Source organism: Jaculus jaculus, chromosome 5 (genome assembly GCF_020740685.1).
Source record: "Jaculus jaculus isolate mJacJac1 chromosome 5, mJacJac1.mat.Y.cur, whole genome shotgun sequence".
Classification (NCBI taxonomy): domain Eukaryota; kingdom Metazoa; phylum Chordata; class Mammalia; order Rodentia; family Dipodidae; genus Jaculus; species Jaculus jaculus.
Window position 1 is genome coordinate 30,949,066 of NC_059106.1, and position 15,739 is coordinate 30,964,804.

General features: G+C 45.0%; 1 protein-coding gene across 13 annotated transcripts in view; it reads left to right on the top strand.

Annotated features, from left to right (window-relative positions):
• Positions 1-15,520, top strand: part of Kiaa1217 (KIAA1217 ortholog) — an 815,686-nt gene extending 800,166 nt beyond the window's left edge. For 9 of the 13 annotated variants that reach the window (XM_045151349.1, XM_004659754.2, XM_045151347.1 and 6 more), the window contains 7 exons: positions 2,271-2,434; positions 3,069-3,236; positions 5,730-5,849; positions 10,385-10,462; positions 10,573-12,156; positions 12,641-12,763; positions 13,685-15,520. In XM_045151349.1, coding sequence (XP_045007284.1) covers positions 2,271-2,434; positions 3,069-3,236; positions 5,730-5,849; positions 10,385-10,462; positions 10,573-12,156; positions 12,641-12,763; positions 13,685-14,173 — 2,726 coding nt within the window. In that variant the 3' untranslated portion in view covers positions 14,174-15,520. Of the gene's footprint in view, positions 1-2,270; positions 2,435-3,068; positions 3,237-5,729; positions 5,850-10,384; positions 10,463-10,572; positions 12,157-12,640; positions 13,151-13,684 lie in introns of those variants that run through there. The other 4 variants (XM_045151355.1, XM_045151356.1, XM_045151357.1 and 1 more) reach the window with 3 other exon arrangements.
• Positions 15,521-15,739: the final 219 nt, after the last annotated feature.

Sequence of the window (15,739 nt, forward strand, 5' to 3'; positions counted from 1 at the left end):
GATAGTAGTCCCACAAGGTTATATCACCTGTGACACCGTAGTCACCATAGCTCGAAAAGGAGTCACCGTCTAGACCTGCGTGTGGAAGAGTGTTCGTTAGAGTGGATTTGATTTACAACTGCGGGGATGCTTCCTTCCCGTTTTCATTTGTGTCATTTCAAGCCGTCAGGCATGTGTAAGTGTTGTCTGCTGCTGTAAATCTTGGCTCCTATCACTTAACCTGTTATGAATGTTACTTTTTTTTCAATTAATTTCAATTTCTTTTTTAAAGATTTTTATTCATTAAAGACAGAGAGGGAGAGAGAGAGGGAAAATGGGTGCACCAGGGCCTCTAGCCACTGCATATGAACTCCAGATGCATGTGCCACCATGTGCATCTGGCTTACGTGGGACCTGGGGACTCAAACCTGGGTCCTTAGGCTTCACAGGCATGCGGCTTAACCACTAAGCCATCTCTCCAGCCCTGAATGTTATTGTTTTTATGCAGTTTTTACAAGTAAGATGAAATTCTATACCTGAGGTTTCTAAAATCCCCTTCTGTTACTTCAGTGAAATGTTTTAATGACTCAAATAATAAGGAAGGGTGGATAGCTGCAAAAACTCCGCTGGAAATTTTGGGGATTGCAGCCTTAGCCATTGTTGAATAAAAACTATTGAACAACTATCTCTTATAAAAGCAAAGAAAGCTTAAAACTCAAGAGCATTGCAGTGGATGAGAGGGGTATCAGAGGTGGGGAGATTCTAGCTAAACTGACTTACAGAATTCTTTGCTAAACAGGTTCAGTAACCAAAGCTGGGGACAAATCAGGAAGGGGACCTGAGGAGTCTGACTTAAGCTCTGCCAAAGGTAGGGGTCTGTCCTCACAGAGCAAAGACAGGCTACTCATCCAGGGCCACTTGTGGGGAACAGGTTCCCTCCTAGCTGAGAGGACCCTCCCAGGCTGGACGGGGCCAACTCCTCTTCCAGAACTTGCTCTTCACCCAGATGATTTTTTTTTTCTTTTTTGCTTTTTGAGATAGTGTTTCATTCTATTCCAGGCTGACCTGGAATTTACTCTGTGTTCTCAGGGTGGCCTCGAAATCATGGTGATCCTCCAAGTGCTGGGATTAAAGGCATAAGCCACCATGCCTGGCTCACCCAGATGATTTTCATCAGATCTTCTTGACAGCTTGAAGAACCTCTTCAAAACAGTGATTCTCACACATTCCTTTAATCCCAGCATTCAGCCTGGGCTACAGTGAGATCCTGCCTCGTAAAACCAAGCAAGAAAAAAAAAAAAAAAAGAGTCTCAGTTTAACAATAAAGAATAATGTGCCCCTGGGAGCCCAGGTCCCATCCCTAGAGACAGTTAGGAGGAAAGTCTACACGGTGAATTCTAGGGTCTGTTTTTGTGAGCCTGTGCAGAGAAGGGGCAGAAGTTAGGCAGACAGGCTGAGCCCTGTTTTTATACGAAAGGGAAGTTGAGAGACCCTTCTCTCCTCACTTCTGTGTGAGCTCTTTAATTCTCTCATTTCTGTCCTTGCTGACTCCTATTGCTCACAAAGAACTTCTGTAACCCTGTAACCACACACCTTCTCCCCAAGCCCTCCTTCCTCTCTTTGTGCTCATTTTCTCCCCTTCCGGCTCCCTGCGGTTCCTGACAGTCAGCAGCATAAATTCCTCTAAATAAAGCTACTTATTTCAGACTCAGGATGAAGGCTTTAGAGGCCTGGGAAAGGATTTGGGCATTTTTTTACTTTTTCAAGTGCTCCTCAGCTTTTTTATGTAAAAAAGAAATTGAGCCAGACATGGTGGTTCACGCCTTTAATTCCAGCACTCGGGAAGCAGAGGTAGGAGGATCACTGTGAGTTCGAGGCCACCCCGAGACTACATAGTGAATTCTGGGTCAGCCTAGGCGAGAGTGAGACCCTACCTCAAAAAAAAAGAAAAGAAAAGAAAAGAAATTGATTTAACAGCAATACAGTATGTAAGGCATTCACAATAGGACAATGGCCTGCTATATGAAAGTCTTTCGACCCTCAGAACACCTCAGTAGACAGCAGATTATTAGGGAACCCACTTAAGAGAGGTGGGTGCTGAGAAGGTAGGTCACTCATGTAAGGGATTTCTGAGATGTGAGTTCAGGTGGTTTTCAAGATGTCATCTATGGAGATCATTGGTCTGTGAAAAGAATAAAAGATTTGTAAGTCAACTTGCACTGAGTTTATAGCAGTGTTATTAGACACATCTTGAAAAGAAGTCATCAGTGAAATGGTGCCCTGTTTTCCAGAAGTCTCTCCGAGTTCAGAACAAGAATCGGACAAGCTAGGGGAAAAGTCGCCCCCTCCTCCTCCCCCGCCCCCACGGCGAAGCTACCTGCCTGGATCAGGACTCACCACCACGAGGTCGGGCGACGTGGTCTACACCGGCAGGAAGGAGGGCGCTGGCGCCAAGGTCTGACGGCTTGGACCTCAGTTACATGGCCTCTGGGTGCAGATAGTTCGATCTGTGTGACCATAAAACAGAGTGGGCGTCTGTGTCCATCTCCTCAGCAGGAACCCCTGCGAGCAGAGAGGGTAGCTGGCACAGCAGGAGGAGTTTAGACAGAAAGGTGTTAACTGGGCTGTAGCTTGGTTAGTTTCGTCTCTTGTGTTAAATGGTGTATTCGGTATTTTCTTTCTCTTTCTCTCTCTCTTTTTTTGGCGGGGAGAGGTAGGGTCTCATTCTGGCCCAGGCTGACCTGAATTCACTATGTAGTCTCAGGCTGGCCTCGAACTCACAGCAACCCTCCTCCCTCTGCCTCCCGAGTGCTGGGATTAAAGGCGTGCGCCACTGCCCCAGCGAGGGAGGCCCTCCTTTAAAGGTAGCGGATGTTGAGACGGGCAGGTGTAGTATAGGACTTCAGTCCATTTACCAAAATGGCAACTTGCACGAATAGACACAAAGCAAACATAAGGGGCTAAAACAGTGTTTCAGCCAGAAGAGCTGAGCCCATGGGCCGGGCAGCGAGGAGCCATGCGATTTGTCCTCCTTTGTGCTAGGCCGTGGGAGGTCCTGAGCCACTGTCTGTGGTTTGACTTTCCCATAGGTGACCTGCGAAGACGGTGGGTCAAGCCCACAGTCTAGAGCCCCAAAGTGTCCCACAGAGGAACCTGCTTCATCCTGGGCCCCATCCCCACCACCAGCCCCTACCTCCTCCTCCAAAGATGATGAGGAAGAAGAGGAAGAAGGAAACAAAATCATGGCAGAACTCCAGGTAGGTGCTGAGGTGACTGCCATTGACTCGCGGCCTTCTCACCCCACACCTCGGGCTATGGATCGCAGAGTGGTCAGGGCCACAGGCTTGTATTAGCTTTATTGTTGAGCCTCGATCTCCATCTTTCTAATATGACACCCACCTGGCTCTGGGCACCTGTGAGACAAGTGTGAGCAGTGACCTTTACACAAAACAATTCCGGAACATTCGTACAGAAAAATCAGTTACACAAGTCCCTAGCTCTGCCTGGCAGGGTTTCCCTTTTCTTCTTTCACATTTAATAGTCTCCTCTATTCCCAAAGCAGTTCCAGTGGGGATCAGAGAACACGGCAGTGTTTCCTCTGACGGAAGCATGCTCAGAGTGAGTTGTCCTTGGCCTCTAATCTTGAGGCTGACTGACCTTGAACAGTGACTGAGGGCCAGGGCCTGGCCTCCTGTAGGTCATCCCAAATCCCCACTCAGTGTTAGCTTGTAAAAGATTCTGAAGAACTGCATAGTTTGTTTCCCTTCTTCCTTGGCCTGTTTGAGAAAGAATACTTTGTTGGTTTTGGATATTTACTTTTTAACTAATGGACACAGTTGACTCATAGGATTAAGGGTAGGGTGCAGGGGATATATGCAAAATTGATCACACACTCCAATCATGTACATAAGTTTGTGCTAAAAGGGTGTACTATCACATTATCTCAGTAGAGACGTATTCACAATTCCTAGAATAATCTCTGTGTTCTGTTTGACTCTGGTGCATTAGGGGACGCTTCTATTCATCAGGATACAAACCTCCATATGACTCCAAAACATGTGTTTATATCCCTGTCTCTATTGGTTTATACAGGCTCGTGAATCTTCTTTCTTTTTTTTAATATTTTTATTTATTTATTTTCAAGCAGAGAGAGACAGAAAGAGGGAGAATGAGCACTTTGAGCCACTGCAAACCAACTTCAGATGCATGCACCAATTTGTGCATCTGGCTTTACTTTGGTACTAGGGAATTGAACCCCGGTCATTAGGTTTTGCAGGCAAGTGCCTTAACTGATAAGCCATTTCTCCAGCCCCAAATCTTCTTTCTTTATTGGAGTGGGGAGAACTTTAAGCCAAGTTGTTCACAGTACTGTTCTGCTTTGGTTTCTGTGGTACCCACGTAAGAGCTGCCAAAATTGAGCTCCTTGGTTTGACCAGGGAAACAGGCGTACTGATGGCTCTACCAGGCACGTGAGGCCTTTGAAACCTCAGGCGAACTCACAGATTGGCCTGGAGAGCCCCTCACCATGCACACTCCACGAGTGCTTAGAGTAGTTAGAGACTTCTTCAAGGAACTACAGGTTTGTAACTAGTAACTGTTCTACTTTTGAAAGATCCCATGTGGGTCTTTGGAGAGAAGCCACATATTTGCCATAACCACTCCTAGCTGCCACCACTTGAGAATATCAATTCCTCTCCATTGAAATCCTCTTTGATGGCCCCTTTCCAAGGAATGGAGGGTCTGGCTTTCTGTGCTGTGGTTGAGGCTACTTGATAACGGTGAAGGAAATGCCTTAGCTCTGCTGGAAGCCCTGCTTGAAGGAAGATCTGCTGAACCTGAGAGCCTACCTGAGGCCAACTCTGGACGGGACAGGGGGGCTCTGAAGCCCCTCTCATTGGAGTCATGGCTCAGCATCCTACACATCACCATGGGAAACACGGGCTCTGAAATCAGGAGCTAACAGCCCAGTGGAGGTAGTGTGACCTCAGTGGTGGGCTTGTAGCTAGGCAGAGAGTCAAGCATATGCAGGCAAGCCAGGACTGGCTTTCTGAGGAGCAGTATGGAGGACAGGGTTGGCTGGAACCAGCAGTGTCATGGGGACAAGAGACTAGAGGAAGACCCTTGTCATTATTAGCTACATTCTGACTTTAGGAAAGATGCTGAAATGTTCACCTAATAAAGTCACGGACTCTTCTTTCTGCCTACCAAGTGATTTCCAAATGCCAGCATTTGTCATAAAGCAATAGTCAGTTGTTTAAGATTACTCATTCCAATACATGACTTTTGTTTTTTCAGGTAGGGTCACACTCTAGTCCAGGCTGACCTGGAAATCACTGTATAGTCTTAGGGTGGCCTCAAACTCACGGCAGCCCTCCTATCTCTGCCTCCTGAGTGCTGGCATTAAAGGCATGTGCCACCACACCCGGCTAACGTAGAACCTTTTCTGTTTTCTTGTCGGGCTGGGAACGGAGCCCAGAACCTCCTGCATGCTAAGCAGGACCTACCACTGAGCCACACTACCGCCGGGGTTGGCGGGGTTGTGTGGTCTTGAGCGGAAGCTTTTGCCTGGAGCTCAGTCCCAAAGCCAGCTCTGTAAACTTGAGACCCTGTGGGGCATGGGATTTCAGGGCGCTACTTCCCTGGCATGAGCCTGCGGGGCCTGGGCAGGAGACCCCGTGTCTCCGGAGGCCCACCTCCTCGTGGCTCAGTGTACTTTGATCACTGTTAACCTCAGTATTTTAATTCCTCAGGCATTCCAGAAGTGTTCCCTTATGGATGTAAGTTCAAACAGTCATGCTGAGCACTCCCGGGCTGACAGCCACGCTAAAGACACTAGGCCAGGCGCCACAGCCCCATCCAAGGAGAAGAAGGTAACTGTGGCAAGTGCCCACCTGCCACATGGTCAGAACAGCCCTTCCTCCTGTGCTCTGTCACTAACACAGCTCTCCTGTTCTTGACCTTCATGTCCTGTATTTCTCTCTCCCTTGTCTTTTTTTATATTTATTTATTTATTTACAAACACAGGGAGAGAGAGAGAGAAAGAAATAATAGGGTGCACCAGGACCTCTTGCCACTGCAAAGGAATTCCAGATGCATGTGCCAACTGGTGCATCTGGCATTACGTGGGTCTTGGGGACTCAAACCCTAGTCCATCAGGCATTGCAAGCAAGTGCCCTAACCACTGGGCCATCTCTCCAGCCCTCTCCTGTTAAGACACAGGTTTAGGTTGAGATCAAGGATACCCAGCTCTGGTTTCCAGCATGAACGCCACGTCCCTGTGCCTAGCACACAACAATCAATGCGAAAACTAGACAATGCCTTCCAAGATTTCCTACAATTCCTTTAAGAAAACATAGAAACAGTATCCACGTATATAAAAGTTTTCTCATTTTTAGTATGTCTTCTAAGTAAAAAATAACAAGTAAAGCATCTATGGTTAAAAATGATGAAAGGTTTAGATTCAAGAGAAAAGCGCACAGTAGAACATGTCTGCCACCATGTACACACAAGCATGGAATCCAGGGAACATAGCGGGTCTTGCTTGTACCTCTGTCTACGTATGCCAACCCGAATTGTTGTGTCTTCCAAGGCAGCATGGTCAGTATAGTTCTAATGCTGAAACATGCACTTCATACAGATATCCAGGCTCTGCAAGCTAGTGGCTTGCATACATGCGCAGAGAAAGTAGTTAGCATCAAGGTGGGAGTCACAGTTTGAAGCCAAAGCCATAGCATTTGTAATTTTGGGATTCACTGCCATCTTACTTTAGTTAAGGATTTAAAAAAAAAAAAAAAAAAAGAGCTTTGTCAACTCAAGTCCTAACATTTCCCATTAGAACTTTTACTTCAGAATTGAAGGACTCTAGTTTTTCATAAACAAAGTCAAACCAATTGCAGTAGTCTAAGAGCTGCTCCAACTGTCTCCTGTGGCCCATGTATGACTAACCTGAGTGAGTTGGATTATATCACACACTGGAGGATGAGTCTAACATAGCCTTCAGGAGACCTGTTCTTCTCTGGCCATCACAGAATCCATATCTGCCCTTTAATAGACATAGAAAACTATCAACACAAATATTATCTAAGCACTAGGGGATTAATAGATTATTAGCAAACCTAATTTCATGAAGAAAGCCCACTAATTTGAGTTAAACCCATTTAATCACATCGAAAATATATTGCTTTTTCAGTACGTGAAAATCTCTATATGGCTTTGTTAAAACTAATTCATAGAACATTTCTGGCATGGCTTGGCATGTCATATTTGAACCAGTCTGATCATTCTAAACACTAACGGGAAACTTGGTACTTCCCAAAGGTCCCCTGTGACAATCACTGTATCAATGATGAGTTTTCTAATTGGCCAGAAGGTTGCATGGGATTTCAGTCCCACAGTGGAAGTCTGTCTTCCATTGATAATACTTATTGGAGTCAAGGACCTGAGTGCTTAGCACTGCTTTGGGGGTAGGCACTTAATCTAAACCATTGATCTAATGGGATGGTTCCATTTCTTAATAACCATCATGTCAGATTTGTCCCCCAGTTTTCGTCATTATTAACTTCTATATGCATATCCACCTGCCTTTCCAGAATCACTTGTCTTCTTAGTTTTAGTTGTTTTTTTTTTAATTGACCCTCGTGAAGCTTGAGCCTAGTACTTCTGTTTTACAGAATCTTCTTATAACTTCGTCTCTAATTTTGGTTTATTATTCTGCATATTGACATGTGCACACTTCTTTGTCTAAGCAATGCAAATCATGCTAAATACTAAAGAGGCTCCATTACCTTGTCTGCAGAGTCTGCACTATCGAGACTAAGAAACCATTTTCCGTGTATGTGACCAGGTTACCGTGACGTTTACGTACTTGCTTTGATATGTTGATTCCTTTTTCTAACCATGTGATTAAAGAAATGAAAGCTCAGGTGAAATTGAAATGAGGCATCTTCAATTCAGGCCCTTTCCAGTGGAATATCCTTGCCACTAATAATATTCAAGTATGCGTGTTGCACACTGACACTTTTTAAGAATGGATCTGGCCCTGACCAATCCCAGTAGATGCTGGCCCAAACCTCAAGAAAAGGGCTAGCAGAGCACTTGAGATGATACGTTTCCAGTCCTTCGACTCCAAAAGTAAATTGTCACTCAGGCTAGTACAACATCCTTACTCCATACATGGAATTGACACTTAGCTACAGCCTCCTTTGTTTCTTTTCTCAAGCCTTTAGTGTGCTCTGTGAGTTGTTTCCTCATCTAGTTTAAAATTCCACTGAAGAGATCGTGGTTACTGCCCTTTGTTTGGGGGCTCTCTGGGGGATGAGTAAAACTGCAGTGAATCTTGTACTATGTGATTAATACAAATGTTGTGTTAGCCCTTGAATGTGTATGAATGCTCCTCCCATCGTAGAGCAGGACAGCAGAGTTGCTCTGGTCTGCTTTGGCCCGGCCTGGGTTTTTGTGCTCTGTTATGTTGTCCTCACGTCTGCCCTGAGATAGCCAGCACCTCCTCTTGAGGCGTCTGCAGCTAGGCGGGCCAGCAGCAGCGCCTGGGGAAAAAGAACAAGCAGCCTAGTGCTAGGACCTGGGCGGGGCTTCTAGGTCCACGCGACCCCAGCTGTGTGTCAGGGGACTACTCGGATTGTCTGCACGTCACTGCTGGGTCCTTCAACCCTGAATATTGGTGACCCTCAGAAATACATGATTATTCTTCATCATAAAAATGAAAGCCACATCACAAAGTGCAGAGAACAAGAACCAATTAGGATGGCACCATCACCAACTTAGCTCACATATCTGTGTTTTTTTTTTTTTTTTTTTTTTTTTTTTTTGGCTTTTCAAGGTAGGTAGGGTCTCACTCAGGCTCAGGCTCAGGCTCAGGCTGACCTGGAATTCACTATGTAGTCTCAGGGTGGCCTTGAACTCACGGCAATCCTCCTACCTCTGCCTCCCGAGTGCTGGGATTAAAGGTGTGCGCCACCATGCCCGGCCTTGTTTCATTTTTAAGATTGCAGTCACATACCACATAATGACATTTTGGTCAACAATGTACCATGCCTACTACTGTGATCCCATGAGATTACAGTGTAGCTAGAAAGATCCTGTCTGTGACTGGCATCTCACTGTGTCACACAGTCACACCACAGAGCTTCAGTCATGTGTCTGTGGGGTGCTGGTATAAACAAGCCTACTGTGTTGCCAGTGATGTAGAAGTAGAGTCCATGGTACTGGATAAGGATAATTTTTTTAAAAAGAACTATTTTATTGGCTTATGCTTTTCCATATATTATATTATATTTCTTCTATTTATGTAAAACCAAAAGATTACTGTAAAACAGTGGCTGTATTCACGTTCATTTGCTGAGTCTCCTGGTTGCATTCTGACTAGACATGCAGGTGTGTTTAAGTACACTCTTGTGATGTTTGCCTGACACATCTCTCTGTTATGAAGGGATGCATAACTGTTTTCTATGTCAGCATTAGTTCTACAAACTTAGATGTGATCACCTTGGGTGTTATTAATTTGAAGGTTATTTGGACACTTTGATACTTGGAAGCACATTTTAAATATTTAATTTCTTTACTTATTTGAGTGAGGGAGAGAGAGAGGAAGAGGCAGAGAGAAAGAGAGAATGGGCATGCCAGAGCTTCCAGCCACTGAAAACAAACTCCAGATGCATATGCCCCCTTGTGCATCTGGCTTATCTGGGTCCTGGGGAATTGAACCAGGGTCCTTAGGTTTCACAGGCAAATGCCTTAACCATTAAGCTATTTCCCCAGTCACGGAAGCACAATTTTAATTTTGAACACTGAACCCCTTTTATACCCCAGCAAAGTATCACAGCAACTGAGGCCTATTTCCATAAAACACAGAGATAAAGCTGAAATAATGATGTGGAAGCAAAATTAAAATTCTCCTACTTTTCTTCCTCAGTTTATAAGGCCCCCCCCCACAACAAAAAAGAGAGAGAGGGAGAGGTACATAGAAGTGAAATTAAGGCCTTGCCAAAGCCACAGAGTTAAGAGGCAGATGTGGGTCAGAGTCCACATGTTCTGCTTGCCACATGCATCGGGCCTCCTGCAATTGCTCTGGTTTTAGGTTTCCCTCTGATCACAGGTGTTGAAAAGAGAATACGTTCCTGGGACCCTTCTCTGTAACGGCTCCCCCACAAAGTTTGCAGTATTTGAAATATTTTGCTAATGGAGACTTTCGTCTTGTGCAAAACAGGGCATTTTTGGAAGTTGGAGAACAAAGCAGCCCCAGGTAAACAGAGCTGTAGGGTTTGGATTGGTGTGAAACATGTACGTGGCCCGCATGTTTGGAAATGTAGTTAAAGGAACAATTTAGTAATAACCCACTTTGAGGAGGATGTGGTTTTGTGGAGTAACATGTCCTACACTATTCTACCAGAATTTGGAATTTTTCCATGAAGATGTACGGAAATCTGATGTTGAATATGAAAATAGCCCCCAAGTGGAATCTCAAAAGGTGAGTTCACCTCGTCTTGTTCCAACTGACACGGTGCTGATTAACTGTCTTCCTCTGCAGATCCATTTCTGATTGTGTGTGTGGTTTCCCTTCTCTGTTCTGCCTCCCAGGTTACCGCGGGAGTTCTGAGACCTAGTGACCCCCCGAGGAAGGAAGGAGGAGTGCAGAGTAGCGCTCCCGACACAGGGAGAACCCCAGAACAGACAACGGACATCTCAGTGAAGGAAAATCTCATCTCCAATAAGAGTTTATTCAGAGACAGTAGAAACTCTTCCCAGAAAAATGTGTCTAAGGCCAATTTCAGTTTCACCAGCATGAATTCACTGGAAGATGAAATAAACAAAGGGTCCAAGGTCTCAGGATTGCAGTACCCTACTCCCGACACTGAGAATCTGAAGTTAAGTTATGGAACGAAGAAAGAGATCGGTCAACAAGGACAAGAAAATACAGAGAAGTGTCACATTCCTTCCTCCCCGAGATCAAAAGAATTAAATATTCATGACGTCAAAACACAAGATCAAGATGTTCTCATGACAGATTGTGGCCACGTTGTCCTAAGACCCAAAGGAACCAGGCATACTAACGTGAATACTAACGAGAACGGAGAATCGACCCCAAGCTCCCCCAGTGAAGAAAACGTGGCCAGTGACAACATCGCCTTCATGATTACTAAAACTGCTGTCCAGGTTCTGTCCAGCGGGGAGGTCCACGACATAGTGAGACAAAAAGGACAAGATGTCCAAACGGTGAATATCGATGCAAGGAAAGAGACGAACCTCCAGCATGAAGGTCCTGAGGGTGAAGAGCCGGTTGTGTGCCTAGACAAGAAGCCGGTTATCATCATTTTTGATGAACCCATGGACATCCGGTCAGCGTATAAGAGACTGTCAACCATCTTTGAGGAATGTGATGAGGAATTAGAGAGAATGATGACAGAGGAAAAGATAGTGGAAGAGGAAGAGGAGGAAAATGGAGACGCTGGGGTCCAGAGTACTACTTCCCAAATGTGTCATGAGCAGGCTACCTCAGGAAGTCTTGGAATGGGACAACAAGTTGAGGGAAGATTACAGCCGTGCTCCCCGGCAGCAGAGGCCCAGACAGGAGGACAGGAAGGAAAGAAAGCGGAGCACAGCAAGTTTCACTCAACAGAGTCCCCAGATTCAGAAAGCAAATACGATGCAGTCAATGACCAATTTGAAAGCCCCAAGAAGAAGTTTAAATTCAAGTTTCCTAAAAAGCAACTCGCTGCCCTCACTCAGGCCATCCGCACGGGCACCAAGACGGGGAAGAAGACCCTGCAGGTGGTGGTGTATGAGGAGGAGGAAGAGGATGGCACTTTGAAACAGCACAAAGAAGCCAAGCGATTTGAAATCACCAGGTCTCAGCCAGAAGACACCCCCAAACATATGGCTAGAAAGCAAGGGCAGACCAGTGTTGAGGGCACATCTCTAACTTCCAGAACTGATGAAATTAGAAAAAATACCTATAAAACACTGGACAGCCTGGAGCAGACCATTAAGCAACTTGAAAACACAATCAGTGAGATGAGCCCCCGAGCCCTAGTTGATACCTCATGTTCTTCCAACAGAGATTCTGTTGCAAGCTCACCCCACATAGCCCGATCCTTGCTAGTTGTGGACGAAGTTCCCCCTGCCCCAGAGCCCCCCACGTCAGTGTCTTCAACGTCACGTAAGGTATCTTGGTCTGGTGGAGAATGGAAAGACCCAGCTGCTTTCTTAAACCTGCCATAATCCCCATTAGCAAGAGGTGTCTTGTGATTTAATCGCTTCCTTTCAGGTGGCTCGCGGTCTTTTTCGTGTGTGTGTCTGTTCGCCACGTACCCTTCTCTCACACTTTCTCCCTCACCTTTCAAAACAACAACAACGGCAACTAGGTGTCTAACAGCTAATGATCTGTTTGTGCCCGTGCAGCTGATTGGTGTTGGGTGAACATAAGGATGCTGGGCCAGCCATGTGCTCTTGATAATCACATTAAAATCCACTTGATCAGTAGTGAGCAGTTGATTGATTGATTGATTCCTCTGATTAACCCCATTGGTGTCTTCTGGATCTGTCGTGCATGTAGGGCTCTAGCTTCTCACTTGACCTTCTCTGTGCAGTCTCGGTGAAAATCCACTCACCTTCTTCTCTCTCCCCCTCTCACTGGTCCTTCCCACAGAGCTCCAGCTCCACCCCCCAGACAAGCCGGATGCCTGTCCCTCTGAGTTCCAAGAACAGACCCGGAAGCCTGGACAAACCCAGCAAGCAGTCCAAACTGCAGGACCCCCGCCAGTACCGTCAGGTAGTTTTACCTTAAGCCCAATTTTGGATGGACATTGTTACAGTTAAGAAGCCAGTTGCTGACTTAGTTGATACCAAATACTGTGTTTTCCTTGCAAGATGGTTTACATAGACACCCCGGATCTGGGGGCATGAAGAAAGTCGCAGAAAGCCTTTGTTAAGCTTTTCGCCATGCTCCTGCATGCTTGCAATAAAACATCCTGTACTTTGTGACTCCAAGTTTAGCTGTTAACACATGGTGCCAGATGAGTGGATGTTCTTTGGTAATGTAGCTTCGTGAGGTACCAACCTGTCCTTGAACTGCCCTTAAGGTCACCAATACTAACTTCTGTGTTGACTGTATTGTGTTGAAAGCACGCTATCTGGACTGGAGAGATTGCTCAGTGATTAAAGGTGTTTGCTTGCAAAACCTGATGGTCAGGATGCGATTCCCCAAAACCCATGTAAAGCCAGATGGACAAAGTAGCATTTGTTTCTGGAGTTCATTTGCAATGACAGGAAGTCAAGGTGCACTCATTCTCTCTCTCTCTCTCTCTCTCTCTCTCTCTCTCTCTCTCTCTATCTCTATCTCTCTCTCTCTCTCTCTCTCTTCTTGCAAATAAACAAATATTTTTTTTAAAGCCACACTATCTGTCCACCACCATGCCTCACTCCACCCCAGGAATAATCCCCATGAGTGGCCAGCCCAGCAGTGGGGAATGATAGTAGGAATGATGTGACGTGTGGTCTTCCTTTCTGTCTCTTTTCCACTCCTTTGCCATGTGCAGGAGGGGGTTTCAACCAGGTCCAGAACAGCACAAGACTTGAACTGTTTGGTTGTGTTTCTTTTATTGAATGATTCTCAGAAGGGCTGCGTTGCCAGGCCCTGCGCGTTGTGTCACCAGCTCTCTGACAAGCTGTCTCCCGCCATCTTTGTTTGCAGGCTAATGGAAGTGCTAAGAAAGCTGGCGGGGATTGTAAGCCTGCTTCTCCCTCCTTACCTGCTTCTAAGATTCCAGCCCTTTCTCCCAATTCTGGGAAAAGTAGTTCTGTGCCCTCTGCTAGTGGCGACAGCTCTAACCCTTCTACCACGCCTGCTACTAAACCATCCATTGCTTCTAACCCTCTCAGCCCCCAAGCAGGACGGTCCACTCACTCTACCTCCCTCATCCCTTCTGTCTCTAATGGCTCCTTAAAGTTTCAGAGCCCCCCTCACACAGGTAAAGGTCCCCTGTCATTCTCACTGCAGACTCAAAATGGCCGAGCAGTCCCCTCTTCCTCCTCCTCCCCTCCCTCCCCAGCCTCCCCAACCTCCATGAGCCAAGGTGCCCGGGGCATCAGGACCATCCACACTCCCAGCCTCGCCAGCTACAAGGCACAGAATGGAAGCTCCAGCAAAGCAGCCCCATCGACAGCAAAGGAAACTTCTTAAAGCCCAAGTCCTATTAGGCACAAGGTGGAATTACATTTTTTTTTTTTTTTAATTTTCAGCAGTCTGGAATAACTGTTTTCACAAGAGAATGTAACATATTGCTGTACTGTTCAAGGCTTAATGCAAAGTATGTGCAAAATACTGAATTGGTCCATTTCGGTAAAGCTTGTGTTTTTTGTTTTTTTTTCCTACTTCATTGCTGTTGTAACTACATAGTGTTTACTGTCTAGATTCAATACCTATTAAATGAAGTAAGCATGTGCTATGTAGAGAGAGTATGGTGAGAGTGAAGGGTGTGTGTGAGACAGGAAATTGTGTTAAGCATGTAAAACATGTATGATTCCAGAATTTTAGTATGTTTTGTATAAAAATATTTTTCATTACGGAGAATAGAAGCAAACAGAGAAATACACATGTGTGACTATATAAATTGTAAAACAGATAACTATAATATTTCCTTTTATTTTAGTGTTATTTAGCTTTATTACAGATTTCTATTTTTGTCAAAACTTCATGGTTCCTTTCAAGATCTTTTTTGCCAAAATGTTTTGATACTATAGCATTGTACATTTGAAAGTAGTGTGCGAGACTACAAGCCAATGGACTTCTGTGGAGCCAACAGAGAGGCAGGCGTAGAAAGAAATTTATCAGAACTATTGCACTGCCATCAAAAGCATGTACCATAATTTGCTAGTCTAAGAAAGCTAGCCTTCTTTGCTTTTTTTTTCTGTTTTTCTTTCTTCTTTTTAAACACAGATTGAGATTCTCTAGCTGTTTTCTTTGCAGCATCTAACCCCTTCTTATGTTTTCTGGGACCTGCTGATCCACACTATCGTATTGTAGGTTTCTAAATGTGCACTGTTGTACGGTTCTGTAAACTGATCCACTTTTGTAAATATATAAATATACATAGACATTAAAATACTATATGTGACAGCACATAGAGTAGTTTTCCCACACCAAAGTTAATTTCTATGCATGCTTTAAAAGTATATATGGAGATGGGCAGAAATGGGACTATCCACACATTTTTAAAAAGCAACAAGTTTGCACAACTAGAGTGTTTTTGTAAATAAATGTATTTGTATAACACAGTCATGTAATATACAGAGCTATAAGCAGAGACTTTGCAAAGCTAAATAAAGGGCTGCATGCTTATTATTTTTTGTACGTTCTCACTGTAACTACTTCCCAGTCGAAGGACACCTGTCAGCGTTACCACCTGTACTATTGCCAGGGGTTTTGGCTTTGAGGGCATTTATAACATGTGACCTGCAACCACATCCACATTCTGAAAGCTCTGGGGTGGCTAATGGCAAGTTCTTAATAAACTAATTACAAGTGTGATACCTGGGACATAATTTGCTTGTTGACTCTTCTGTAGGTCTTCTCTACATTTGACTGACATAAAACAAACCTGGATACGAGTTTTACTCCCATTCCCTGAAGGTGTTCTGCTCTCTCTGTCTCTTAAATTTAAAACGGACGTAGAAATAAAATGTTTATCACTGGGATATTTTGAGTCCTCAATTCAGAAGCGTATCTGAGTGTAAAGGAAATGTACTT